This window comes from Heptranchias perlo, chromosome 38 (genome assembly GCF_035084215.1).
Source record: "Heptranchias perlo isolate sHepPer1 chromosome 38, sHepPer1.hap1, whole genome shotgun sequence".
In the NCBI taxonomy this organism is placed as follows: Eukaryota; Metazoa; Chordata; class Chondrichthyes; order Hexanchiformes; family Hexanchidae; genus Heptranchias; species Heptranchias perlo.
Genome location: NC_090362.1, coordinates 5,535,733 through 5,562,631, shown reverse-complemented (window position 1 = coordinate 5,562,631; position 26,899 = coordinate 5,535,733). Strand labels below are relative to the sequence as shown.

General features: G+C 45.9%; 1 protein-coding gene across 1 annotated transcript; it reads right to left on the bottom strand.

The window, feature by feature from the left end:
* Positions 1–1,336: 1,336 nt before the first annotated feature.
* Positions 1,337–26,189, bottom strand: idh3a (isocitrate dehydrogenase (NAD(+)) 3 catalytic subunit alpha). The gene is made up of 11 exons (XM_067973328.1): positions 26,126–26,189; positions 25,618–25,677; positions 17,953–18,036; positions 15,373–15,487; positions 14,048–14,235; positions 9,322–9,455; positions 7,521–7,623; positions 7,336–7,400; positions 6,220–6,304; positions 4,862–5,014; positions 1,337–1,759 (listed from the first exon to the last, which is right to left on the bottom strand). The coding sequence occupies exons 1-11, from the start codon at positions 26,150–26,152 to the stop codon at positions 1,676–1,678; spliced, it is 1,098 nt and encodes a 365-aa protein (XP_067829429.1). The 5' UTR covers positions 26,153–26,189; the 3' UTR covers positions 1,337–1,675.
* Positions 26,190–26,899: the final 710 nt, after the last annotated feature.

The window sequence follows — 26,899 nt, the reverse complement described above, 5'->3', positions numbered from 1 at the left end:
TACTGTTTTATTTAGCCTTTCACTGTTATCAGGTCTTGGTACGTCGTTTCTTAGTAACTATCTGGTACAGACTGTCTCATGACCTTTGGTTGTTTTTCAGCATTCTTTCAATGGCCTTTTGGGTTTCTGTAACTTATCTTTCTCAGAGATGCTGAATTTCACCCCCCCCCCCTTAACATCCGCCCTCTTGCTAAGATACTTGGCGCTCTGCAAGCTAATATTGTCAGTGCTTGTTTCAAACCATATTCTCACAATAGGGTAGATAGAAACTATTTCCTCTGGTGAGAGGGTGCAGAACAAGGGGGCATAATCATAAAATTAGAGCTAGGCTATTCAGAGATGGCATCAGAAAGCACTTCTTCACACAAAACGTAGGGGAGTTCTGTAACTCTCTTCCCCAAAAAGCTGTTGAGACTGAGGGTCAGTTTAAAATCTCAAAACTGAGATCAATAGATTTTTGTTAGGCAAAGGTATTAACGGCTACGGAACCAAGGTGGGTAGACGGAGTTAAGATGCAGATCAGCCATGATCTAATTGAATGGTGGACGAAGCTTGAGGGGCTGAATGGCCTCCTTCTGTTGCTGGATACTGATCTGCCCTGGAGGGCGAGCAGCTGAAGGATTGTTTCTTGGGAATTTGGGCAAGACAAGTGAAAGAGGAGTGATCAAGAGATATATGCATCGACTTGGCATTAAATCAGCTGATTAAAAACTTTGCTAAGCTCTGGGGAATTGCCACATTCATTGTCACTGACTGATGGGATGGCTCGCCGCAGTTCAGGACATTTCCATCAATCCAGATGTGCTAAAAAAAAAGTCTCTCCCTGGAGGAATCATCAGCAGTAGCGACATACCCACACTGCAGCCCATTAGTGTCCCACCCTCCCAGATGGTGCTGTGTTCCCCCACACCCCATTTCCCCAAAGCTGCCGTGCCAGTCTATGGTAACTGTACAGAGGGAGATTAGAGGTTAAGCTGATTTCCTAATTGACCTCAGAGATTGGGACCACACTAATACTTTGCCCACATTACCACGATTGCACTTCAGAGATTGGCAAGAGGCAATTTATTTCATGATGTTTGAAACTCGAGATAAGCACTACGCATTTTTTCCTTGATATATTCAAATCAACTTTTGAAATATTAGGACTCCATTATAATTAACAGCGAAATGGCAGCGAAAGAATGGAGTTGGTTGTTGGATCCTAACTGATATTTTTATAGTGGGTCCTCACTCCCTTTATCAATAGCAACAGCTGCACAGTGGAAGCAGCTTTAATTCTTTAAAATAAAGAAAATTAAACAGCGTTTCAAGGAGTTAGCAAAATGCAAGAAGCCATTTTGAAATCAGTTTTAATCAAATGGAATGAAAGTAAACAATGAAATCTAATGCCCAATCTTTCTAGCAACTTTCTATAAAAAAAGACAATCCTCTCTGGGTCTGGACAAAAACACTCACAATATCAATAAATAGAGAACAAATTGGAATGCCAAAGACAACATATTATAGATTTCAATCAAAAGTAAATGCTGATATGATGCAAAGTAGTAGGATATTTTAAATGACAATTTACAGCAATTTTTTACACGAGGGTTATGGATTGATTCTTTATGCAGGAGTTGGTTTTGCAGGAAAACCAATGTGATACGAGTCAGATAGCAAACAGGATGGTGACTCAATCTTGATCCCTCACTCTGCGGCAGATTTCATCAGTGAACTCCGAGCATTTAGAATTGCCGCCAAGATCTTTGGTCCGTACCTGTGAAAGGTAAATAAATAAATACGGTTCAGTTACCAGAATGGGAGAGATTGAACTTCTTCAGCATATCACCTCCCAAATCCGTGCCCATCTTTCCCGCAATTCCATGTTTGAATCCCTCCAATCAGGTTTCCGCCCCTGCCACAGTAACGGCCCTTATCAAAGTCACAAATGACATCCTATGTGACTGTGACCGTGGTAAACTATCCCTCCTCATCCTTCTCGACCTGTCTGCAGCCTTTGATATGGTAAACCGCACCATCCTCCTCCAACACCTCTCCTCCATCGTCCAGCTGGGTGGGACTGTGCTCACAAAGGGAGTGAGGACCCACTATAAAAATATCAGTTAGGATCCAACAACCAACTCCATTCTTTCGCTGCCATTTCGCTGTTAATTATAATGGAGTCCTAATATTTCAAAAGTTGATTTGAATATATCAAGGAAAAAATGCGTAGTGCTTATCTCGAGTTTCAAACATCATTCCTATCTATCCAGTCGTAGCCAGAGAATCACCTGCAATGGCGTCTCTTCCTGCTCCCGCACCATAACCTCTAGAGTCCAAGGATCTGTCCTTGGCCCCCTCCTAGCTCTCATACATGCTGCCCCTCAGCAACATCATCCAAAAACAATGTCACTTTCCACATATATGCTGATGACACCCAGCTCTACCTCACCGCCACCTCGCTCAACCCCAGCTACTGTCTCTCAATTGTCAAGCTGCTTGTCCGAAAATTTCCTCCAACTAAATATTGGGAAGACCGAAGCCATTATCTTTAGTCCCCGCCATGAACTCCGTTAATCTAGCCACCAACTCCATCCCTCTCCCTGGCCACTGCCTGAGGCTGAACCAGACAGTTCGCAACCTTGGCGTCCTATTTGATCCCTGAAATGAACTTCCGACCACATATCCGCTCCATCACCAAGATTGCCTACTTCCACCTCCGTAACATCACCTGTCTCTGCCCCTGCCTCAGCTCATCTGCTGCTGAAACCCTCATCCATGCCTTTGTTACCTCTAGACTGGACTATTCCAATGCTCTCCTGGCCGGCCTCCCATCTTGCATACTCCCAAACTTGAGCTCATCCAAAACTCTGCTGCCCATATCCTACCTCGCACCAAGTCCCCATCAGCCCTGTGCTCGCTGATCTACATTGGCTCCCGGTCCAGGAATGCCTCGATTTTAAAATTCTCATCCTTGTTTTCAAATTCCTCCACAGCCTCGCCCCTCCCTATCTCTGTAACATCCTCCAGCCCTACAATCTCCCGGGATCTCTGCGCTCTTCCAATTCTTGCCACTTGCACATCCCCAATTTTAATCGCATCACCATTGGTGGCTGTGTCTTCAGTTACCTAGGCCCTAAGCTCTGGAATTCCCTCCCTAAACCTCTCCCTCCTCCTTTAAGATGCTCCTAAAATCTACCTCTTTGGTCACCTGTCCTAATATCTTCTTATGTGGCTCGGTGTCAAATTTTGTTTGATAATCGCTCCGTGAAGCTCCTTGGGATGTTTTACTACGTTAAAGGCACTATATAATTGCAAGTTGTTGTTGTTTATTAAAGGAGAAGGATCATTGGGGCCTGATGTTATTGTTGGCAACGCACAATATCCGCCATCCCACACTGGAAAGTATTCACTAAACTGTAAAATTACCATCAGACCTTACTTTCAATGGGAAACTGCTAAACTGGATTTGGTAAGGAGAACAGCACATCAGTTGATGACAGACTACTTTAATCAAAGACTGCAATCCACTGAGGTAGTTACTCTGGTTAACCACAAGATCCTACAAAGGAAAATAATTTCTGGGCAGTTAACCAAAGCTATAATTCTGCAGGCTTTAACATGGAAAACAATTTGCATCTATACAGCATCTTTAATGTAGTAAAATGCCCCAGGGTGCTTCATCGGAACTCAGGGTAAATAGACGGCAAGGTTGTGAACAATCTGGTTTAGCCTGAGAAGTGGTCAGGGAGGGGGTGCAATTGGTGGCGAGGGAACAGTTTGTGGCGGGGGTTTTGGTCTTCACAATGTTTAATTGGAGCAAATTTCAGCTCACCCAGGACTGGATGTCAGACAAGCAGTCTGACAACACAGAGGCAGTGGAGAGAGGTGGTGGTGTGGTAAAACTGAGTGTCATCAGCGTACATGTGGAATCTGACGTCATGTCTTCGGATATGTTGCCAGGGGGCAGCATGTAGATGAGAAATAGGAGGAGGCCAAGGATAGATCCTTGGGGGTCTCCAGAGGTAACGGTGCGGGGGCAGGAAGAGAAACCATTGCAGGAGATTCTCTGGCTACGACTGGATCAATAAGAGCGGAACCAAGCAAGCGGAGTCCCACTTAGCTGGACAACAGAGGAGAGGCGTTGGAGGATGGCATGGTCAACAATGTTAAAGGCTGCAGACAGGTCGAGAAGGATGAGGAGGGATAGTTCACCATGGTCACAGTTACATAAGATGCCATTTGTGACTTTGATTAGGGGAGTTTCAGTGGCAGGGGCGGAAACCTGATTGAAGAGGTTCAAACATGGAACTGCAGGAAAGATGGGCATGGATTTTGGAGGTGACAACACGTTCAAGCTCCCAGTAACGTGCTTTAGATCAAACCTCTGGAGAGTATCCCCTACTGCAATGTGGGATTTTCTTACACCAGTTATCCTGTGGTCTGATTGACAATTACTAACACTAAGTCACTGTTGTAATGCAGGAAACACAGCAGCCAATTTGCACACAGCAAGGTCCCACAAACAGCAATATGATAACGACCGGATAATCTGTTTTAGTGATGTTGGTTGAGAACTCCCCCACTTTTCCTTCAAACAGTGCCATGGGATCTTTACGTCCACCTAAGAGGGCAGACTGGGCCTCGATCTAAGGTCTCTTTTGAAAGATGCCACCTCCGGCAGTGCAGCACTCCCTCAGTACCGCACTGGAAGCATTGAAGTGCCAAACTCAAGTGTGGCTGGCAGATTTGATGATTTAGCGGTGAACTGCAACCACTGGGGTGTAAATCAAGTCTCTGAGATGTTCAGCTGTTGAGACAGCATCAGAAACTCCTGAAACTCCAATACATTTCCAAAAGCTACTATTGCAGTGCCTACCTTTCCATCCTTAATTGTTTCGAAGCAGGCAGTCTCTATTCTGTTAGCATGACCATGGAGTTCTATGTGTCGTAACATCATAACAGCACTTAACAGGAGGGCTGTGGGATTTGCCATATCCATCCCAGCAATGTCTGGTGCTGTACCATGAACCTGATGAGCAGGGGGAAAGAGCACAAGGCAATTAGCAAACTACACTGGAATTCTGCTGTAGTATTTACATAAATAACTTTAGATAAGTTTCCTTTAGTCTGTGGAAAAAACTTTAGACACGTTAATTAAAGCCACAAGCTGATCTTTACACGAGGCTGAGCACAGCTCTCCTGATGGGTAACGGCAGTGCCAGGTAGGGTACAGGCAGAGGCGGAGAGGTTTAGGGAGGGAATTCCAGAGGTTAGGGCCTAGACCGCTGAAGGTACGGATGGAGCGATGAAAATCAGTGATGCGCAAGAGACAAGAATTGGAGGAGCGAAGAGATCTCGGAGGGTTGTATGAGGTTACAGAGATAGGGAGAGGCGAGTCCATGGAGGGATCGCAACACGAGGATGAGAATTTTAAAAATTGAGGCGTTGCCAGTCTGGGAACCAATGTAGGTCAGTGAGCACAGGGGTGATGGGTGAACGGAACTTGGTGTGAGTTAGGATATGGACAGCAGAGTTTTAGATGTGCTCAAGTTTATGGAGGGTGGAGGAAGGGAGGCCGGCCGGCCGGCCAGCCAGCCAGGAGAGCATTGGAATAGGAGAGTCTGGAGGTAACAAAGGCACAGATGAGGGTTTGTAAAGCAGAGTAAACAGTGGCGGGGGAGGCACAAGAGAGGCAGTGACAGCTCTGTGTCTCTCACCTTATCTTCCTGTGTCTTCGTCCGGCAGAGACCTGAGTGAGCATCGCCCACAATTAGTGGGCCTCAGCCCTTGCTCCCAGCCGTCCAGAGATCAGAGGAGCTGAGTGGGGCCAGCAGCAAGGTCACAGAGCCAAAATGGGAAGTATCGTCGCCCCTTCACCACTCCCCCCTCCACCCCCCCCCCCGCCAAAGACCAGTAGGAAGACCCAGCGCTGAAGGACCTTTGGCTGCGGTTTGTGGACGGTAGCCAGGAGGCCCTAAAGCCCCTCAGGCCTGCAGCAGCAATTGGATTCTCATCGTTATCCAGGTGTCAGCCCCTGCCGTGGGGCAGCCCACACCTGGGGTACGGTGGGCCAATTAAAATGACCTCAACTTGGAAGTACAGGTGGGTTCAGAGTTCCACCTGAGATTTACAGGATAACCCTCAAGCACATTTCATTAATTCAAAATGTACTATTGCATAAAAGCAATTATTACAGCTAATTTTAATTTTGCTGCGAAATACAACTCATCTTACAGACTCAAAGATCGCAACTCCATTTGCTCCAATGTTCCCACTTGGTGTAACTCCCAGTCCTCCAATCAAACCTGCACACAGATCACTGAAACACAAAGAAAATAACATTTAAGAAAGCAGCAGAGCCCAGGAACTTCACACAGGGCCTCAGAGCGCAGCAACTAACAGATCAATCAGAACAGGATCACTAGGGAATTACAAGCACACATTTATCACCAGTTGATTGCTCACTGTAAACAGTGAACTGAAGTTTAGTACAATTCTCTATTGGTTTGTACCTTAACATAAAAGCAAAAGTGAGCTCAAAACTTAATATTTCTGTGAAGTGAAGGTGTCAGCTGTGGCTCAGTGGGTTGCACGCTCACCAGAAGGTCGTGGGTTCAAGTCCTACTCCAGAGACTTGAGCACAAAAATCCAGGCTGACACTTCAGTGAAGTACAGGGGAGTGCTGCAGTGTCAGAGATGCCGTCTTTCGGATAAACTGAGGCCCCATCTGCCCTCTCAGGTGAACGTAAAAGATCCCACAGCACTATTTCGAAGAAGAGCAGTGGAGTTCTCCCCGGTGTCCTGGCCAATATTTGTCCCTCAACCAACATCATTAAAACAAATTATCTGGTCATCATATTACTGTTTGTGGGATCTTGCTGTGCACAAATTTGCTGCCACATTTCCTACATTACAACAGTGACTACACTTCAAAAGTACTTCATTGGCTGTTAAGCTCTTTGGGACGTCCTGAGTCGTGAAAGGCGCTATATAATTGCAAGTCTTTATTTTAAACCAGCTATTTGTTAATGCAGTGTGAATGGTTTTTGCCTAGCCTGTTTCAAAACTTAAAAAAAATATTTGGTTATGTCTTTCTTGCCTGCTATATTTTTTTCATTGAACAAAATTGAAAACGATAGTACACGCTGATGGAATGTGGACATGGCACAGTACAGCCACAGCAAACTACAGCAGGGAAGGGCAGGACATATCCAATACCCCAATCACAGGCAGCCGGCTACGAGGTGTGGAGCCGAGGCCAGGAACTCCCCCCCCGAGCGTGACGGGAGGAGTGTGCATACACATCGCAGAAAGACAGCATCTAGGCTTCTGCCCCCCGGGATTACCAACCTTAAGATATCGCCATAGAGGTTCGGCATCACAAGGACATCAAACTGTGACGGGTCCTGCACCATCTGGTGAAAGGAACAGATTTTCTTGGAACATTTTAAACGACCATATCCTGCAATGTGGCTTTCATTTTTAAAAAAACTGACAAGCTATAAAATAGACAATTTCTCAGTCCTGACACTTACGTTGAGACAGACTGTATCCAAGTACATTTCTGTAAACTTGATATCTTTACAATTTTCTGCTACTTCCCTGCATTTCCTCAGGAAAAGCCCATCCGACATTCGCCTGAAACACATGTTGACAGTATTGAAGCACCAGGTTAGCAACAGAACTAATGAGCTTCACTTCCTGCTCATAGTTTCAGACACCCACGCAGCTGAACACCGAGACCATTTGCAAAAGCTGTGCATAGTTTTAACGGTGTGAGAGTGCAGCTCCACACATATTCACGCAATGCTGATGCCGAGTGACTCAACACGACAATAGACCACTCACATTCATCGGTTCCCTGCTCGAAATGAGAAACCAAACAGGAGAGCTTTTAAACAAACACAAAAACTGTAACATCAAACTTCACATACTTCAAAATAGTCCTACAAATGTGGTCAGAAAATAAACAATCCACGTACAAAAAAATAAATCAAAAAGGCTAATGGAGTGTTGGCCTTTATATCTAGAGGGCTAAAATATAAGGGGGAGGACATTTTGCTACAGCTATTCAAAGCCCTGGTTGGACCACATTTGTGCACAGTTCTGGGCACCGCACCTCAGAAAGGATATATCAGCCTTGGAAGGAGTGCAGCGCAGATTCACCAGAATGTTACCAGGATTAGATTATGAGGACAGATTACATAAACTAGGCTTGTATCCCCTGGAATGTAGAAGTTTAAGGGATGATTTGATTGACGTTTTTAGGATTTTGAAAGGAATTGATAGGGTAGATAGTGAGAAACTTTTTCCACTGGTCTAGGACAAGGGGACATAACCTTAAAATCAGAGCCTGGCCATTCAGGAGAGAAGTTAGGAAACACTTTTTAAAGCAAAGGGTGGTAGAAGTGTGGAACCCTCTCCCACAAAAAGCAGTAGATGCTAGCTCAATTCATAATATTAAATCTGAGATCGACAGATTTTTGTTAGCCAAGGGTAGTAAAGAATACGGAGCCAAGGCGGGTAAATGGAGTTAGGATACAGATCACAATCTCATTGAATGGAAGAACGATTAATTCAAGATCAGCCTGGAAAGCAGAACCTATTCCAAACTCCTTTTCTCTGCTACTAAATACTTCCTCATGAGGTCCCCTTCCCACCTCACCATCCATCCTTATCCCTAACTCAAGAATAAAGCATCCAGGAGTTCCTTGCTGAACCTAAAATTGAAGCCATCTCTATTTCAGCTGTTACCTCCACTGACTGTCCGCAAACCACCTTACCTTTCTTTGTGGTTTCTCTCCACACCCACCCTTGTCTTCACATCATTAATCTTGTCTACGAAGCCCACCACTTGCTCTCTAGGTCCCCTCCCATCCCAGCTTCTGAATGCCCATCACCTCTCTACCCCTTGCTTGCCGACATCATTCTGTCACGCAGCAACTTCAAAACCACCATCGCTGCCTTCCTCAAGCCCACCCTGACCCCTGCCCCCATCTCAAAGCTTCTCTTCCTCTCAAGTCCTGGAACATGTTCCCTTCTGTCAGGTTCCCACTTCTTTTTAAAAGTCCAATCGGGTTACTGCCCCACCCACAGAATTCAGGCCACACTGATGAACGTTACGAATGAAATCCTGTGGAACAGGCTCCTTAGCTCTTCTCATCCGCCTCAACTCAGGTGAGCACATCACCCCGCCCCCCCCCCCCCCATCCACTTTTATACAAGACATGGTCAGCTGTGCTTTCAGAAGTAGCAACTTTTGAAGAGGACTAAATACAGGAGATTTACAAGAAGCTCCCCATTGTCAGTGAAATAGTGTGCTCCAATTCCACGTACATGATGTTGGCTTTGTGTACAGCTGTCACAGTGCTCCTCTGATTGTTCCTTGAATACTCAAACGCAAACTCTGCGATGCGCCTGCTGGCGTCCTCTGTGATCAGCTTAATACTCTGCACCACCCCGTCAACAATCTGCAATATGGGCACAGAGAGTCAGTCAAACCTTACAAAGCACGCACGTTAATAGGGCAACACTGTCCAATTAAAAAGTGACGGACAATTCATTTCAGGAAAAGAAAGCTGCGCCTGCAGTAGCAACAACAGAACTACACCCACATAAAACGCTGAAACTATGTCCAAGTCCCTACAACAGGACTTAGCAAATATTCACCCAAAAACAAGCTATTCAACTGTAGGGGGCACCACACCTGAGCACGATCCTGTCTGCACCCAATCATCCATGCACATACTTTCCAGCAGGGGATTCATAGAATCACGCAGCACAGGAGGCCATTCGGCCCATCGTGCTTGTGCCAGCACATTGAAAGATCTACCTAATTAGTCCCACTCGCCAGCTTTTTTCCCCCGTCGCCCTGCAAATATTTCCTTTTCAAGTATTTATCCAATTCACTTTTGAAAGTTACTATTGAATCTGCTTTCACCGCCCTTTCAGGCAGTGCATTCCAGATCATAACAACTCGCTGCGTTTAAAAAATTGCTCACTTCCCCCATGGCTTTTTGCCAATTATCCCAAATTTGTATCCTCTGGTTACTGACCTTCCTGCCACTGGGAACAGTTTCTAGATACGGATCAACAGTGTTCCCTCTCCCTAGCCTGCAGAGTACCGAGGCCAATTGTGCTTCCTCAACAGCCTCTCTTGCCGAGATCAGCTAACTCAGCACTGACCAGAGATCAAACCTTCTCTATATGGTTTCGGAAGATACGACGCACTTCATTTACCCACTGAGCTATCCAAGGAGTTACCGTTATGCAGTACGAAATATGACAACCATTAATCAACACTCAGCATCCAATACTCTCTGCAGTACTCCAGTGAGGGTAACCAGGAGTGGTGGATACTGGGAGGTGACGCTAGGTGAAAACTTGTTACTCTGCCCTGCAGTTGGAAACACAGCAAAGATGGCGGCTCTGCCAGGGAGGTCAGTCAGCTTACACTTTAAAAACTTCAGGCTAGGGCAAAACTCACGAACTTCTTTCCTCAACTTGATCCCCTTTGCCCTTCACACCAGTAACCAGGTCGTTAGAGAGCTGATCTGCTCTCGCGACTTCACCAATGATGCTCTGAGACGGAACACACCAAGGTGACTTGCCCATTTTCCCTCTTTCTGGCCAAGCATCTGAACCTTCACTCGACACTTTCCCAGTGACACAGCAAAGCCCAATAACCAGGAGACGGCTGGTGCTCCAAATTAGCTGCACTATCTGCCACTTTATGGTGAGCAGGACAAATCCAATCTGGCCAATTACCACCCCATCAGCCTACTCTCAATCATCAAAGTGATGGAAGGTGTCGTCGACAGTGCTATCAAGCTGCACTTACTCACCAACGCTCAGTTTGGGTTCTGCCAGGACCACTCTGCTCCAGATCTCATTATAGTCTTGGTCCAAACACGGACAAAAGAGCTGAATTCCAGAGGTGAGGTGAGAGTGACTGCCTTTGACATCAAGGCAGCATTTGACCGAGTGAGGCACCAAGGAGCCAGAGTAAAATTGAAGTCAATGGGAATCAGGGAGAAAACTCTCCAGTGGCTGGAGTCATACCTAGCACAAAGGAAGATGGTAGTGGTTGTTGGAGGCCAATCATCTCAGCCCCAGGACATTGCTGCAAGAGTTCCTCAGGGCAGTGTCCTAGGCCCAACCATCTTCAGCTGCTTCATCAATGACCTTCCCTCCATCATAAGGTCAGAAATAGGGATGTTCGCTGATGATTGCACAGTGTGCAGTTCCATTCGCAACCCCTCAAATAATGAAGCAGTCCGAGCCCGCATGCAGCAAGACCTGGACAACATCCAGGCTTGGGCTGATAAGTGGCTAGTAACATTCGCGCCAGACAAGTGCCAGGCAATGACCATCTCCAACAAGAGAGAGTCTAACCACCTCCCCATGACATTCAACGGCATTATCATCGCCGAATCCCCCACCATCAACATCTTGGGGGTCACCATTGACCAGAAACTTTACTGGACCAGCCATATAAATACTGTGGCTACAAGAGCAGGTCAGAGGCTGGGTATTCTGCAGTGAGAGACTCACCTCCTGACTTCCCAAAGCCTTTCCACCATCTACAAGGTACAAGTCAGGAGTGTGATGGAATACTCTCCACTTGCCTGGATGAGTGCAGCTCCAACAACACTCAAGAAGCTCGACACCATCCAAGATAAAGCAGCCCGCTTGATTGGCACCCCATCCACCACCCTAAACATTCACTCCCTTCACCACCGGCGCACAGTGGCTGCAGTGTGTACCATCCACAGGATGCACTGCAGCAACTCGCCAAGGCTTCTTCGACAGCACCTCCCAAACCCGCGACCTCTACCACCTAGAAGGACAATAGCAGCAGGCACATGGGAACAACACCACCTAAATGGTCCCCTCCAAGTCACACACCATCCCGACTTGGAAATATATCGCCGTTCCTTCATCGTCGCTGGGTCAAAATCCTGGAGCTCCCTTCCTAACAGCACTGTGGGAGAACCTTCACCACACGGACTGCAGCGGTTCAAGAAGGCGGCTCACCACCACCTTCTCAAGGGCAATTAGGGATGGGCAATAAATGCCGGCCTCGCCAGCGATGCCCACATCCCATGAACGAAAAAAAAGTATTTGAAAAGCACACTCTGGAATCTAATTAAGGGAAATAGACCAGAGGGGAAAGAATGAACTTATCCTGGAGAATTCTTTCTTTAGTCAGAAACAACTTTACAAAGGGGATTATAAATAGCGTTGGTAGCAGAGCAATAACCACTGAAGCCTCCACCCTCCAACGGACGGTCTCAGGCTGGGAGATATGGTCAAAAACTCCATGATCTGGAGCATATCATTAAAGGGAGGTGGCAGCAGAGACCAGGTGCTCCCCATGCAATACTCCAGCACCTCCCAGTGGCACCTCCTCGCAGAGAGCTCAGGGTGGGTTCCTCGCCTATTGCCTTGGACATGCTACATGGAGTGGAAGGCTGGTTGTCACATTATAGCCCTTATTGTTGCCACATCGGCAGCACATTTAATGCACACTACAATCAATTCATTTAGTGCACACTACAATCAATTAATCCTTCGATAGATCACACGTACAGGAGATTGCTCTGATGATAATCAATTGAGATTCAAGTCAACGGTGTGTAAAAAAAAATCAAGTCCATACAGGCACCACAAGCAGACAGTCTTTGACACCCGTGAAAGTACCTCTATAACTGACAATAATTTGAGCTTCGTTACGAATGGAATAAGTGACAGCATCTGGAACACTTGGGAATTCAGGCTTTACTGTAGGATTCAGATCATAACTCACAAGTTTTATTTTGTGGTGCTACTTATGCAAGATTTTGTCTGTGGGCCTGAATGTTGCAGTGCAACATGAGATTGGATTTTATGCTAACTTTATAAAATTACCATTTGAAATTTATACAATTACCTCACATCACAAGTTGTTCATACAGAACTTGTAGAACCACATTGCAAGTGAATATTAGGATAATCTCAGGCAAGTCAAACTAGGAATGGCATGGCAGCAGGTCCATCTTAAATTGATTTGGATTGTTATCCTTATGTAGGTTTTGAGCAAGAGGTGGTGTGAGTGAGAGAGAGGCTCCAGATTGCTGGGGCTCTAAGAACCAGTCACCTGTGTTTTATTTATTCCAACTGACATATCCTGCAGTCATCTTATCCCATTTACTGAGAGGAAAGGTCCATCTGGTGCCTCAACAGTGGAAAGTATCTCCTCACTGCTTGCAGAGAACCGTGTCAGTCTGCATGCTTCTGGGCAGCTCTTGTCCATAGCTCATTAGCATCCCTTCTGCTCTCCGAGAGATACTTCCGTGTCATCTCCCCATGACCAACAGCATCATCATCACCATCTCGGTAGGGAAAGGAAAGGTGGGGTCACTAATGAACAGCTGAACTGGACTAGCCACATTAACACGGTGGCTACGAAAGCAGGATAGAAGCTGGGTGCTCTGTGACGAGTGGCTCACCTCCTGACCCCTCAAAGCCTCTCCACCATCTACAAGGCTCGTCAGGAGTTTGATGGAATACTCACCACTCACTTGGATGGTGCAGCCACAACAGTCAAGAAGTTTGACACCATCCAGGACAGACTAGCTCAGTTAGTTGGTGCCCCAGCCACTAGTCTCAAAATCCATCCCCTCCACCACCAGCACAGTGTGGCTGCAGTATGTACGATCTACAGAATGCACTGCACAACTCACCAAAGTAACATGTCCAATATCTCCCTCTCCTGTGATCTTTACCACCTAGAATGACTAGAGCAGCAATGCCATGGGATCATCATTACATTCAAGTTCCCCTCCAAGTCACACACCATCCTGACTTGGACATATGTCGGCTGTTCCTTCACCATCGCTGAGTCAATATCCTGGAATACCCTCCCTAAGACCGCTGTGGGAGCACATTCACCACACGGACTGCAGCGATTCAAGGAGAAGGCCCAACACCACTTTCTCAGGGCAATAAATACGGCCTTGCCAGCAGCGCAAGAACAAATAAAAATAATAAATTCACAATATTTCACCAATCAATAACTCACCACATGTTCTATGCCACTGTACTCTCCTTCTGTGTTTTCTCTAATTGTAACAAGATTCACACCACTATATGGAGTCTTAAAACCTTCGATAGATATACAGGGACGCACATTTGCATAAAGGTCAAAGGTTTTGCGAAGTAGTAAGTTCATCGAAGGATGTCCTGCTGCAATAGGAGTCTTCAATGGCCCTGAAAGTTTAGAACTATCCATTAAACATTTGTCAGCGAGTCATATTTGTATCGTTGCTCACTGCAACGTCAAGAAGAAATTGCAGTCTCATCACAGAATTCTAAAATGTAAGAGACAAATCCACACACTCATTTGTCTCAGCTACCTTTTAGCTCATGTTTAAAACTGCTTGTTAAAGGCAACCTGGGAACAGATTAACGAAAAATGCATTGAGAATTCAGGATGTCACAGTGGAATGTGCCACCAGGTGGTTTCTAACCAGCCATTTTAAGGCAGCACACGGCACCAATCAGTGCCCACTTATCTCACTAACAGAAGACCCCAGGGTGAGCATGCTGGGACAAGGAACGTGCTGGGATGGGGGAAAAGTACAAGTCACTTCTGTCAGAAATTCTTTTCCAGTTCCTAAATCATGTTGATTTTAAGAACTAAAAGCTGCAATGTAATTCAAACCAATTTGATATTGCTGGTGGATAAAAAAAAAGTTTTTATTCCAGCAAGTTGTGGTTATGGCAAGGCACTAAAGTCTGAAGCTTAGGGCTGTAATATTCTAAACTAAGTCACTCATCCATCCGACACATAATTTGAAGCTATTAAATTCTTAATCTGCCATATACAGTAACTTGACAAACCCGATCTAGTATTTTTAATACAAAACTGCACCACAGTTTGAATATAAATGTGGGCATTGTACTGAGGTATTTATGTGGGTGGCAAGCCACAGTACACGAAGAGACCAACATAAAGCAAAGACAGGAGGGGCATGCTCGAGCAGCAATGTACAGCCCAGACTGGTAGAGCGCAGGTTTACCCCTCCAGTATGCCCATCTGCTATTCTCACCTGCACTGTGGGTGGTGGGGAAAAAATTGGCAAGTGTTGAACAAGAGTGAGGAGTTTCTGCATTGGGGGAGGGAGGAGAGATGGCTCATGTATCTTCCAGCAGCTGGCTGAAGGTGGTATAGGCACTGGCCTAGGAGCTAATCACCTTCTTCAGAGAGCAGAGACAAGACAAGCAGGACCTTCTCCTGCCTCACCCCACCAACAGCCGTGCCTGTAAAACCAAAGTATTCTAAACAGCTACACAATACAAACATCAATCACCGAGCATGTTCTAACTCCAGCACCAATTATGCACCTTTCAATCCAATCTTATTTGCATCCATGGATTCTTTAGCCTCTGGGGGGATGATCCATTTTCCACTCGATGCTTGAATGGCCGTAACGGTCCTCTCCTCCCAACGAATGGGAACCTTCAAAAGGCAAGGAGATTGTGAGAACATAGTTGCTTTCGTCCTCTATTTAATCTTGCAGCTACAACTTTAATTGTTCTTCATTGCCCCAAGTGCTTATGGTGAATGAAGCCAACTGTCACCTTAAAAACAGCTTGAACAAGACAAAACCAGCTAATAACTGCTACAGGAGTTACAACACTGAATACCTTACTGGTGCTATGTAATGATCTCTCCAACCAATTAAAAATTTAATAATGGAGGTGCCGTAACAATTAATGAGTTGCTCGCATTGTAAAGTTTCATTGTGCATTCAATTCCCTTTATTAATGTAGTTCCTATTCAAATTTACACTAACTTAATTTACCAACTTGTAGAAAGAATATGTTGAGGAGCCACAGAATTATCACTATCCCATTAACTCAAGATAAGGATCTGCCCAAGTACAAGATATAAATCGTATATTATGGGAGAGTGGGTGGTACCGTAGGGTTTGAATGCAGTCCAGGCTAATTAAATGCAAGCGTCTCCTCCCTGTTGGCTATAAGATGCTGTGTAGAATCAACATGAAAAGATTCAATCAAGTTACTTGAGCAAAAGCACACAAAACAATCTGAAATTTAAGTCCCTATTGGAAAGACACAAGAGTGTCTGGAGGGAGACTGGAAATGTCATACTGGTGCTGTGGGGATAGCTCTTCTGAGGGGGGAAAAGAACACTACTGGAAATCGGAATTAAAAACAGAAAAATATGCAGCAGGTCAGTCAGCGTGTGTAGAGTGTCTGACCTTTCAGGGCACACCCAAAGCACCGTAACCTGTCTTTTCTCTTTACAGACTCTGATGGAGAGGTGGGAGGAAGCTCGAGTGGAGCATAAACGTATAGGCCAGATGGGCCAAATGGCCTGTTTCTGTGCTGTCGACTCAATGTAATTGCATTTAACTATGTGACTGACCTGCTGTATAGTTCCAGCAGTTTCTGTTTTTATTGCTCCGAGGTGGGAAGCTTGAACAATGCTGCTGGCTGCGTGATACGAGGTGCTGCTAACTAAAATACCTGACATGCACAAAGAATCCTCATGTATTGCATACTCTAATTCATACCCAGAATTGTACTAAACATTTATATACAGTTACATTACCGATATAGGTATTGGAAAGATTTAAAAAGTGCTATGCATAGATTGTCATTAGTTTAAAAACAAAAGTAAACACACATTGGAAACTGCTTTAAGTGTCTAAAGACTGTGTCTCCTGGGTTGATGCCTTTATATTTTACTTCAACCACTGTTAGAACATGAACTCGATATGTAGTATTTTTAAGAAGGTATGACACTTAATGCTCTCCCCGATGCCATGCGCCCTTGGCTCTCAGCCAGCACGGAGCCTGCAGCTGGGTAGCTGAAACTTCTGGAACATACTGCTCCAACATGGAGGATTTTAGGGAACCGTCAGTTCTGTCCCCCTCGGACTGACCCTCTGCCGTGCACTGCCCGCAATTGAATCGACATTCTGGGAAGCTCCCCCAAGCAGTTAATTGATCGCTGCTGCTTCATTACAAGGTGGTTGGTGGTGTGCATTGTATTTTTGTGGATAGTTAAAATTATTTAATTTGGAATCAAAATTAAACAAATGGCGTATTTTTATTATTTTAACAAGTGATTCACGCACATGCTGAAAAGTGCACTGCATTTACTGAACTCCTAGTGACAACACTAACAGTCTTTACTAACCCTTTGATTTAGAAAAAATTGAGTAGCACTTTAATAAAGAAAGCCTTGCATTTATACAGCGCCTTTCACCTCAGGATGTCCCAAAGCGCTTTACAGCTAATTTAGTACTTTTGAAGTGCAGTCACTGTTGTAATGTAGGAAACAGTGCAGCCAATTTACATACAGCAAGGTCCCACAAACAGTAATGAGATAAAAGACCAGATAATCTGTTTTAGTGATGATGATTGAGGGATAAATGTTGGCCAGGGCACTGGGAGAACTCCCAAGCTCTTCTTCAAATAGTAATATGTAATCTTTTTAACATCTCACCCGAAAGACGGCACCTCCGACAGTGCAGTACTCCCTCAGTACCGCACAGAAGTGTCAGCCTAGATTATGTGCTTAAACCTCTGGAGTGGGACTTGAACCCACAACCTTCTGACTCAGAGGTGAGAGAGCTACTACTGAGACAAGGCTGACACCTTTGCAGATGTCAAAATAAAATTTGAAACCACAAGTAAAAACACAAGACAGTAACATGCTCCGAAAACTGCCACTTTTCTGTCAAGAGCCCCATTGCATTCAACAGGGAAAATTACACCTAATTTTATAAAGCAAAGCAACTAGAGAAAAGTGAGTTAATTTCCCACTGAGCTCAGGGAGAGAACACCAAAGCCATAACCTTAAAACAAAAATCGTTTGATTAAATGAAGTATTTGAATTCAATGTCTATATTGTACAATCATCCTGTTAGCAAGAAGTTAAAAGGCACTTACTTCAGCGACAGCAAAGATCTTCACTACAGCGTCAGATATTTCTGGACCAATGCCATCACCTGGGATTAATGTTACAGTCCGTACCTGAACAAAAAGATAAATAAAAGGGTTAACAGAAGTTTCTGCGAGCACTGAATCCCATACATTCTGTTCAAAGTAGAATATAAAATCTGCAGTTATAGTTACATAACTGCTTTGCACTGTGATTCTACCATACCAGCTGCTGGCCCAGTTGCCATAGAAACCATCCGGTTTATAACAGGAGAGTTTCTACATGCATGTAAAATAAGTGGTGCTTAGAAACAAGTGCCAGCTAGTCTGGTATCTAGAACTGCAACCTAGACTTAGGAATATGTTTAAGTGTCAAGAAATTCTTGGCACTGTTACTGAGTACTTAGTGCTACAGATAACTGCTCCAATCTCTATTTGCCCATATATGGAAATACACGAGGGACATTAAGAGCATCCGGCAACAGCATGCAAAGCAGCTGTGCTTTTTGTTAAATGTATGCAGTGATCAGTTACTAGGCTTGTTCATATTCTTCAATATAAACTGATATTTTTTAGGCTTGTCTACATCCCATTATTTCACAACCATTTAACGCAGAAAGTATCACCCATCATTCAAAGTTGCTTGCTGACATAGTATTCCTAACAACGACCATGCGATTATACATCTGAATACAGACTAACAAATACTGCAACACCAGCGTTGAGATTTCAAATGGATGTTACAATTATCAGACATTTTCATTATATTCCTTTGCTCAGAACAATTTGATATAGAAATCACAATCGTAGCCAAGACCCAAAACCCCGAATCAGTCCTGCATTATGTGAACACTTTTACTATCGCCTAACCTTCACACTGAGGACACCGTCCAACGTGTTGTGTGGCACTACCACCGTGCTAATTGGGATAGATTCAGAACAGATCTAGCAGCTCAAAACTGGGCATCCATGAGGCGCTGTGGGCCATCAGCAGCAGCAGAATTGTATTCCAGCACAATCTGTAACCTCATGGCCCGGCATATCCCTCACTCTACCATTACCAACAAGCCTGGGGATCAATCCTGGCTCAATGAGGAGTGTGGAAGAGCATGCCAAGGCACACCAGGCGTACCTAAAAATGAGGTGCCAATATGGTGAAGCTACAACACAGGACCACATGCATGCTAAACAGTGGAAACAGCATGCTATAGACAGAGCTAAGTGATCCCACAACTAACGGATCAGATCAAAGCTCTGCAGTCCTGACACACCCAGTCGTGAATGGTGGTGGACAATTAAACAACGGGAGGCGGCTCCATGAACATCCCCATCCCCAATGATGGCAGTGCCCAGCATGCAAGTGCAAGACAAGGCTGAAGCATTTGCAACCATCGTCAGCCAGAAGTGCAGAGTGGATGATCCATCTCTGCCTCCTCCCAATATCCCCACCATCACAGAAGCCAGTCTTCAGCCAATTCGATTCACTCCACGTGATATCAAGAAACGGCTGAGTGCACTGGATACAACAAAGGCAATGGGCCCCAACAACATCCCGGCTGTACTGCTGAAGACTTGTGCTCCAGAACTAGCCGCGCCTCTAGCCAAACTGTTCCAGTACAGTTACAACACTGGCATCTACCTGACAATGTGGAAAATTGCCCAGGTATGTCCTGTCCACAAAAAGCAGCACAAATCCAATCCGGCTAATCAGTCTATTGTTAATTATCAGCAAAGTGATGATAGCACTGTCAACGACACCTTCCTAGCGGCACTTACTCACCAATAACCTGCTCACCGATGCTCAGTTTGGGTTCTGCCAGGACCACTCGGCTCCAGACCTCATTACAGCCTTGGTCCAAACATGGACAAAAGAGCTGAATTCCAGAGGTGAGGCGAGAGTGACTGCCCTTGACATCAAGGCAGCATTTGACCGAGTGTGGCACCAAGAACCCTCGTAAAATTGAAGTCAATGGGATTCAGGGGGAAAACTTTCCAGTGGCTGGAGTCATACCTGGCACAAAGGAAGATGGTAGCAGTTGTTGGAGGCCAATCATCTCAGCCCCAGGACATTGCTTCAGGAGTTCCTCAGGGCAGTGTCCTAGGCCCAACCACCTTCAGCTGCTTCATCAGTGACCTTCCCTCCATCTTAAGGTCAGAAATGGGGATGTTCGCTAATGACTGCACAGTGTTCAGTTCCATTTGCAATCCCTCAGATAACGAAGCAATCCGTGCCCGCATGCAGCAAGACCTGGACAACATCCAGGCTTGGGCTGTTAAGTGGCAAGTAACATTCGCACCAGACAAGTGCCAGGCAATGACCATCTCCAACAATAGAGAGTCTAACCACCTCCCCATGATATTCAACAGCATTGCCATCACCGAATCCTCCACCATCAAGATCCTGGGGGTCACCATCGGCCAGAGACTAAACTGGACCAGCCAAATAAATACTGTGGCTACAAGAGCAGGTCAGAGGTTGGGTATTCTGCGGCGAGTGACTCACCTCCTGACTCCCCAAAGCCTTTCTACCATCTACAAGGCACAAGTCAGGAGCGTGATGGAATACTCTCCACTTGCCTGGATGAGTGCAGTTCCAACAAGGCGGCGGGACCAGTACAAGCTGGATGGGTTGCACCCAAGCAGAACTGGGACCAATATCCTCGCGGGGCATTTGTTAGTTCTGTTGGGGCGGGTTTAAACTAGTATGGCGGGGGATGGGAACCAAAGGGCAGGTACAGATAGGATGAATTCAGACCAGGAAATGGGAAATAGAAAAGCAGTTAGTGACGTAGTTAGCGACTCAAAGGCAAAAGAAGCAAAGGTTAAATAGTGTTCAGCACAGGAATTTGACAGGGTTAAAGGGTATATACTTCAATACAAGGAGTATTACATACAAAGCAGATGAGCTAAGGGCACAGACAGACGCATGGCAGCATGATATCATTGCTATAACGGAAACCTGGCTTAAAGAGGGGGATAATTGGCAGCTCAATGTCTCTGGATATAGAGTTTTTAGGCAGGATAGAGTGGGTGATAAAAAAAGAAGGGGTAGCATTATTGGTTAAAGAATCAATTACAGTTGTGAGAAGGGATGATATGCTAAATGGATCATCAATCGAGGCCATATGGGTTGAGCTAAGAAATAAAAAAGGGGCAGTCACACTACTAGGAGTGTGACTGAATAGCGAAAGGGAAATAAAGAACAAATATGTAGGCAAATTTCTGAGTGCAAAAATAAGAGGGCAATAATTGTAGGGGACTTCAACTACCCTAACATCAACTGGGATTCAAATAGTGTGAGGGGCACAGAGGGCGCAGAATTCTTGATCAGTGTCCAGGAGAACTTTTTTAGCCACGACGTGACAAGCCCAACAAGAGGGGATGAAACTCTAGATTTAGTCCTGGGAAATGAAGATGGGCAAGTGGGTGACCACATTGGGGATCGTGACCACAATTCAGTTAGTTTTAGCATTATTATGGAAAAGGACAGAGTTAAATCAGGAGTAAATGTTTTAAATTGGGGGAAGGCAAATTTTACAGAACTAAGAGGTGATTTGGCAGAAGTGGACTGGACACAACTACTTGAGGAGAAATCAGTGGCAAGCCAGTAGGAGGCACTAAAAAATGAAATTCTACGGGTACAATGCAGACACGTCTCCTCAAAGAAAAAGGGTGGCACTGCCAAATCTAGAGTCCCCTGGTTGTCTGGAAGTATACGGGGCAAGATAAAGCAGAAAAAGAAAGCTTATGACTGTCACAGAAAACTAAATACTGCAGAAAGTCTAGAGGAGTATAGAAAATACAGGGATGACATAAAAAAGGAAATAAGGAAAGCAAAGAGAGGGCATGAAAAAATATTAGCTAGTAAGATTAAAGAAAACCCAAAGATGTTTTATCAGTACCTTAAGAACAAGAGGAAAGCCAAGGAAAAGGTGGGACCTATCAGGGATAAGGGTAACTTGTGCGTAGAAGCAGAGGATGTGGGTAGGGTTTTAAATGAATATTTTGTCTCCGTATTCACAAAGAAAAGGGATGATCCGGACGTAGTAGTTAAAGAGAGGTGAGAAATATTGGATAAGGTAAACATAACGAGAGAGGAAGTACTAGAGGGACTGGAATCCTTGAAAGTTGATAAGTCACCAGGGCCAGATGGATTGTTTCCTAGGCTATTGAAGGAAGCCAGGGAGGAAATAGCAGATGCTCTGAGGATCATTTTCCAATCCTCACTAGATACAGGGGAGGTACCGGAGGACTGGAAGACTGCAAACGTGGTACCATTGTTTAAAAAGGGTACGAGGGAAAGGCCGAACAATTATAGGCCGGTCAGTCTTATCTCGGTGGTGGGCAAACTATTAGAATCAATACTGAGAGATAATAAACTGTCACTTGGAAATGCATGTTTTAATCAGGGATAGTCAGCGTGGATTTGTTCGGGGAAGATCATGCCTTACAAATCTGATTGAATTCTTTGAGGAAGTGACAAGGAGGATTGATGAGGGTACTGCAGTGGATGTTGTCTACATGGATTTTAGAAAGGCATTTGACAAGGTCCCACATGGCAGACTGGTCAATGGTAAAAGCCCATGGGATACAGGGAAATGTGGCGAATTGGATCCAAAATTGGCTCAGTAACAAGAAACAAAGGGTAAAAGTCAATGGATGTCTTTGCGAATGGAAATCCGTTTCCAGTGGTGTGCCACAGAGCTCAGTGTTGGGTCCCTTGCTGTTTGTGGTATATATTAATGATTTGGACTTGAATATAGGGGGCATGATTGGCAAATTTGCAGACGACACAAAAATTGGCCGTGTAGTTGATAGTGAAGAGGATAGCTGTAGACTCCAAGAAGATATCAATGGGTTGGTGGAGTGGGCAGAAAAGTGGCAAATGGCGTTCAACCAGGAGAAGTGTGAGGTAATGCACTTAAGGAGGGCAAACAGTAAAAGGGAATACGCAGTAAACGGGAATATATTGAGATGGGTAGAGCAAGTGAGAGACCTTGGACAGGTCCCTGAAGGTGGCAGTACAGGTAGATAAGGTTGTGAAGAAGGCATACGGAATGCTCTCCGTTATTAGCCGAGGTATAGAATACAAAAGCAGGGATGTAATGATGGAACTGTATAAAACGCTGGTCAGGCCACAACTGGAGTATTGTGCGCAATTCTGGTCACCACATTACAGGAAGGACGTAATTGCTCTGGAGAGAGTGCAGAGAAGATTTACAAGAATGTTGCCAGGGCTTGAAAATTGCAGCTACGAGGAGAGATTGGATAGGCTGGGGTTGCTTTCCTTGGAGCAGAGGAGGCTGAGGGGTGACTTGATTGAGGTGTACAAAATTATGAGGGGCCTAGATAGAGTAGACAGGAAGTACCTGTTTCCCCTAGCAGAGTTCAAGAACTAGAGGACATAGATTTAAGCTGATTGGCAGAAGGATTAGAGGGGACATGAGGAAAAGCCTTTTTACCCAGAGGGTGGTGAGTGTATGGAATTCGCTGCCCGAATTGGTGGTAGAGGCAGGGACCCTCAACTCTTTTAAAAAGTACCTGGACCTGCACCTAAAGTGCTGTAAGCTACAGGGCTACGGACCGGGTGCTGGAAGGTGGGATTAGAATGGGCACCTGGTTGTTCTTCGAGCCGGCGCGGACACGATGGGCCGAATGGCCCCCCTCTGTGCTGTATCTTTTCTATGGTTACACTCAAGAAGCTCAACACCATCCAGGACAAAGCAGCCCGCTTGATTGGCACCTCATCCACCACCTTAGACATTCACTCCCTCCATCACCGGCACACCGTGGCTGCAGCGCATACCATCTACAAGATGCACTGCAGCAACTCGCCAAGGCTTCTTCGACAGCACTTCCCAAACCTGCGACCTCTACCACCTAGAAGGACAAGGGCAGCAGGCACATGGGAACAACACCTGCACGTTCCCCTCCAAGTCACACATCATCCTGACTTGGAAATATATCGCTGTTCCTTCATCGTCGCTGGGTCAAAATCCTGGAACTCCCTACCTAACAGCACTGTGGGAGAACCTTCACCACACGGGCTGCAGCAATTCAAGGTGGCAGCTCACCACCACCTTCTCAAGGATAATTAGGGACGGGCAATAAATGCTGGCCTTACCAGAGACGCCCACGTCCCATGAATGAATAAAAAAAAACATTGTATTTCCTTGAAAAGTCATCTTCACACTGGTGAACAAATCTGATCTGAAAGCAGTACATTCAACAACGAGGTGCAGATTACCCGATTAACGACACAAGCAAAGGGCACCTACATTGGTCAAACGCACAGAATGTTTGCATTATTGAGGTTTCACCACTGCTAAATAAGTAGCACATGCAGTAAGCACGTCCCTCAGCAGTAGCATTCTGCTCGTACAGATGGTTTTACAGCAGAACCACTAATGCTTCAGATGACAGATTAAGTAGCACAGCAGGATTAGTGACAGCTCAGCAGTGAATCAACTAATATAAAGGGAGGAGCAGAACCCACTGCCACCAATGAAAGACCAGTGCTTGATAATACAGTAACAGTACTATATTCCAGAGACACTATTGATCTATCTAGCACAGCATTTCTTTCCTTCAGATCTCATTTATTAAATATTAACTATAAATCCTCAGATGCCAGGAATTTGTGAATTCTTAAAACCCATCAAGTTTCCTGTTCCACATGTTTATCGTCCTCTACTAAATAAATTTTGGCTGAATTGTCTGTTTAGGTTAGTTTCCCTTATTTTGAGCACATGCCCCCCAGTTCCGGAACTCTCTATAGTGTAGAAAAACTTGTTTCCAATTGAACAAACCCCTTCATAATCTTAAATAAAATCCACTATATCTCCTTTTTGCCCTTTAATTTTAGCATTAAACTTGTAGCCTGCGCTCAACCCTCTCCAATAACACAATATCCCTGTGGAAGTACGGTGACCATAAATGGACACAATACTCCAGATGTTGTCTCCCCAGGGCTTTATCTGATGTAAATGATGGCAAGCTTCCGAAGTTAACCGCCAATGCACAATCGACTCAAGTCACCATTTGAGGTCACGAAGGAATAATTCAGATTGGTCACAGGAATTGTTCTGTACCTATCTATAAATTAAACTTCATCCGAATGCATTCCTGAAACTTAAGTTCTCTCCAAGTTCCTTCATCGTCGCTGGGTCAAAACCCTGGAACTCCCTTCCTAACAGCGCTGTGGGAGAACCTTCACCACACGGACTGCAGCGGTTCCAGAAGGCGGCTCACCACCACCTTCTCAAGGGCAACTAGGGATGGGCAATAAATGCCAGCCTTGGCATTGAAACCCATAGCCCAAGAACAAATTTCTTTTAAAAAAAAACACCCTGCACAGTACGTGTTGTCACACAGGCTGTAATACCTTGAAACACTTGCCAGCCTAAATTTTCATTCACAATATATAGTCAGGTCTGCAGGGCATGGAAGGGTCTGGTCTTTATGCAGCATTCAAGGGGTAGCTGGGTGCCAGTGAGTGGTTATGGCAGACTCCAGCCCTCTTATATTAAGATGTTAGAATGTGACCGTGAATAAATATCACCGTTATGAGAAAAACAATCACACCCGATAAACATAAAGCAACACAGGGGCGATGTGCGAGAAGGTCACCGGGACCTTGGGGGGGGGGGGGGGGGGAACACCTGAGATACTAACATCAGACAGGGTCCTGGAGACTGGGTTGTGGCTCTTCACCGCTCCTATAACACGGGAAACCTGCGAAAACAAACAGGAGAAATGTCACCTCCACCCCGGCTCATCCCCCGCCCGCCGGGCAGCCCCCCGCGGCCCCGGCTCATCCCCCGCCCCCGGACCGTGGGAGAACCCGGGCAACCGTGAGCAGGGCCGCACCCGATCCTCCGGCCGGCCGGCCGGGGCCCGCCTCTCCCCTCATCCTAACGGATCAGCGCCTCATAACGGGCCTGAGCCTGGTGCCGGGTCACCCCGCCCCGCCATCAGGAGGCTGCGGCTTCCCGCCCGCCCCAGCGCACGTGCGGGCCCGGCGTCCAGTGAACTTCAAGGGCAAACGCACCCAGGCCTGTCGCCCGCCCGCTTCTCCCGGCCCGGCCCGGCCCACCCCGCCCCATACCGCACGGTGGACACGGGATCCCCCTACCCCCGACCCCCGGCCCCACACACGGTCCCGGGCCCCGGCTCCTCTCACCGTTTTCCGCCACAAACCAGCCGCCATCCTCGAGCTGCACTGCCCGGACCTACAGCCCCGCCCACCTGGTTACCGTGGGAACCGGCTCCTGCCAATCAGAAGCACAAGAGGCCCCACAAGCCCCACCCTCCAGTTTCCATAGGACCGGCATCATGTCAATCAAAGTTACATGCAGCTCCGTAAGCCCCGCCCCCTCGGTTACCATAGGACCCGGCCCCTGTCAATCAGAGCCACATGGCCCCGCCCACTCCCTGTTTGTCAGTATGATCGAGATGTGGAGATGCCGGTGATGGACTGGGGTTGACAATTGTAAACAATTTTACAACACCAAGTTATAGTCCAGCAATTTTATTTTAAATTCACAAGCTTTCGGAGGCTTCCTCCTTCCTCAGGTGAACGATGTGAAAATGAAATCCTCGAAATGAAGTCGCATTTATAATTCACAGAACAATGCTTGGTGATTACAGACAGTTTTTTCAACTGCCCGTTGCCAAGGCAATCAGTGTGCAGACAGACAGGTGTTACCTGCAAGGTCTCCGAATATACAAATCATCAAAAAAAACAACAAACAAAAAAAAACAGAGAGAGAGAGGTAGAAACATCGAAAAGACAGCAAATGACCCGTTATATTAAAAACAGATAACATTTGTTCGCTGGTGGGGTAACGTGTAGCGTGACATGAACCCAAGATCCCGGTTGAGGCCGTCCTCATGGGTACGGAACTTGGCAATCAATTTCTGCTCGACGATTTTGCGTTGTCGTGTGTCTCGAAGG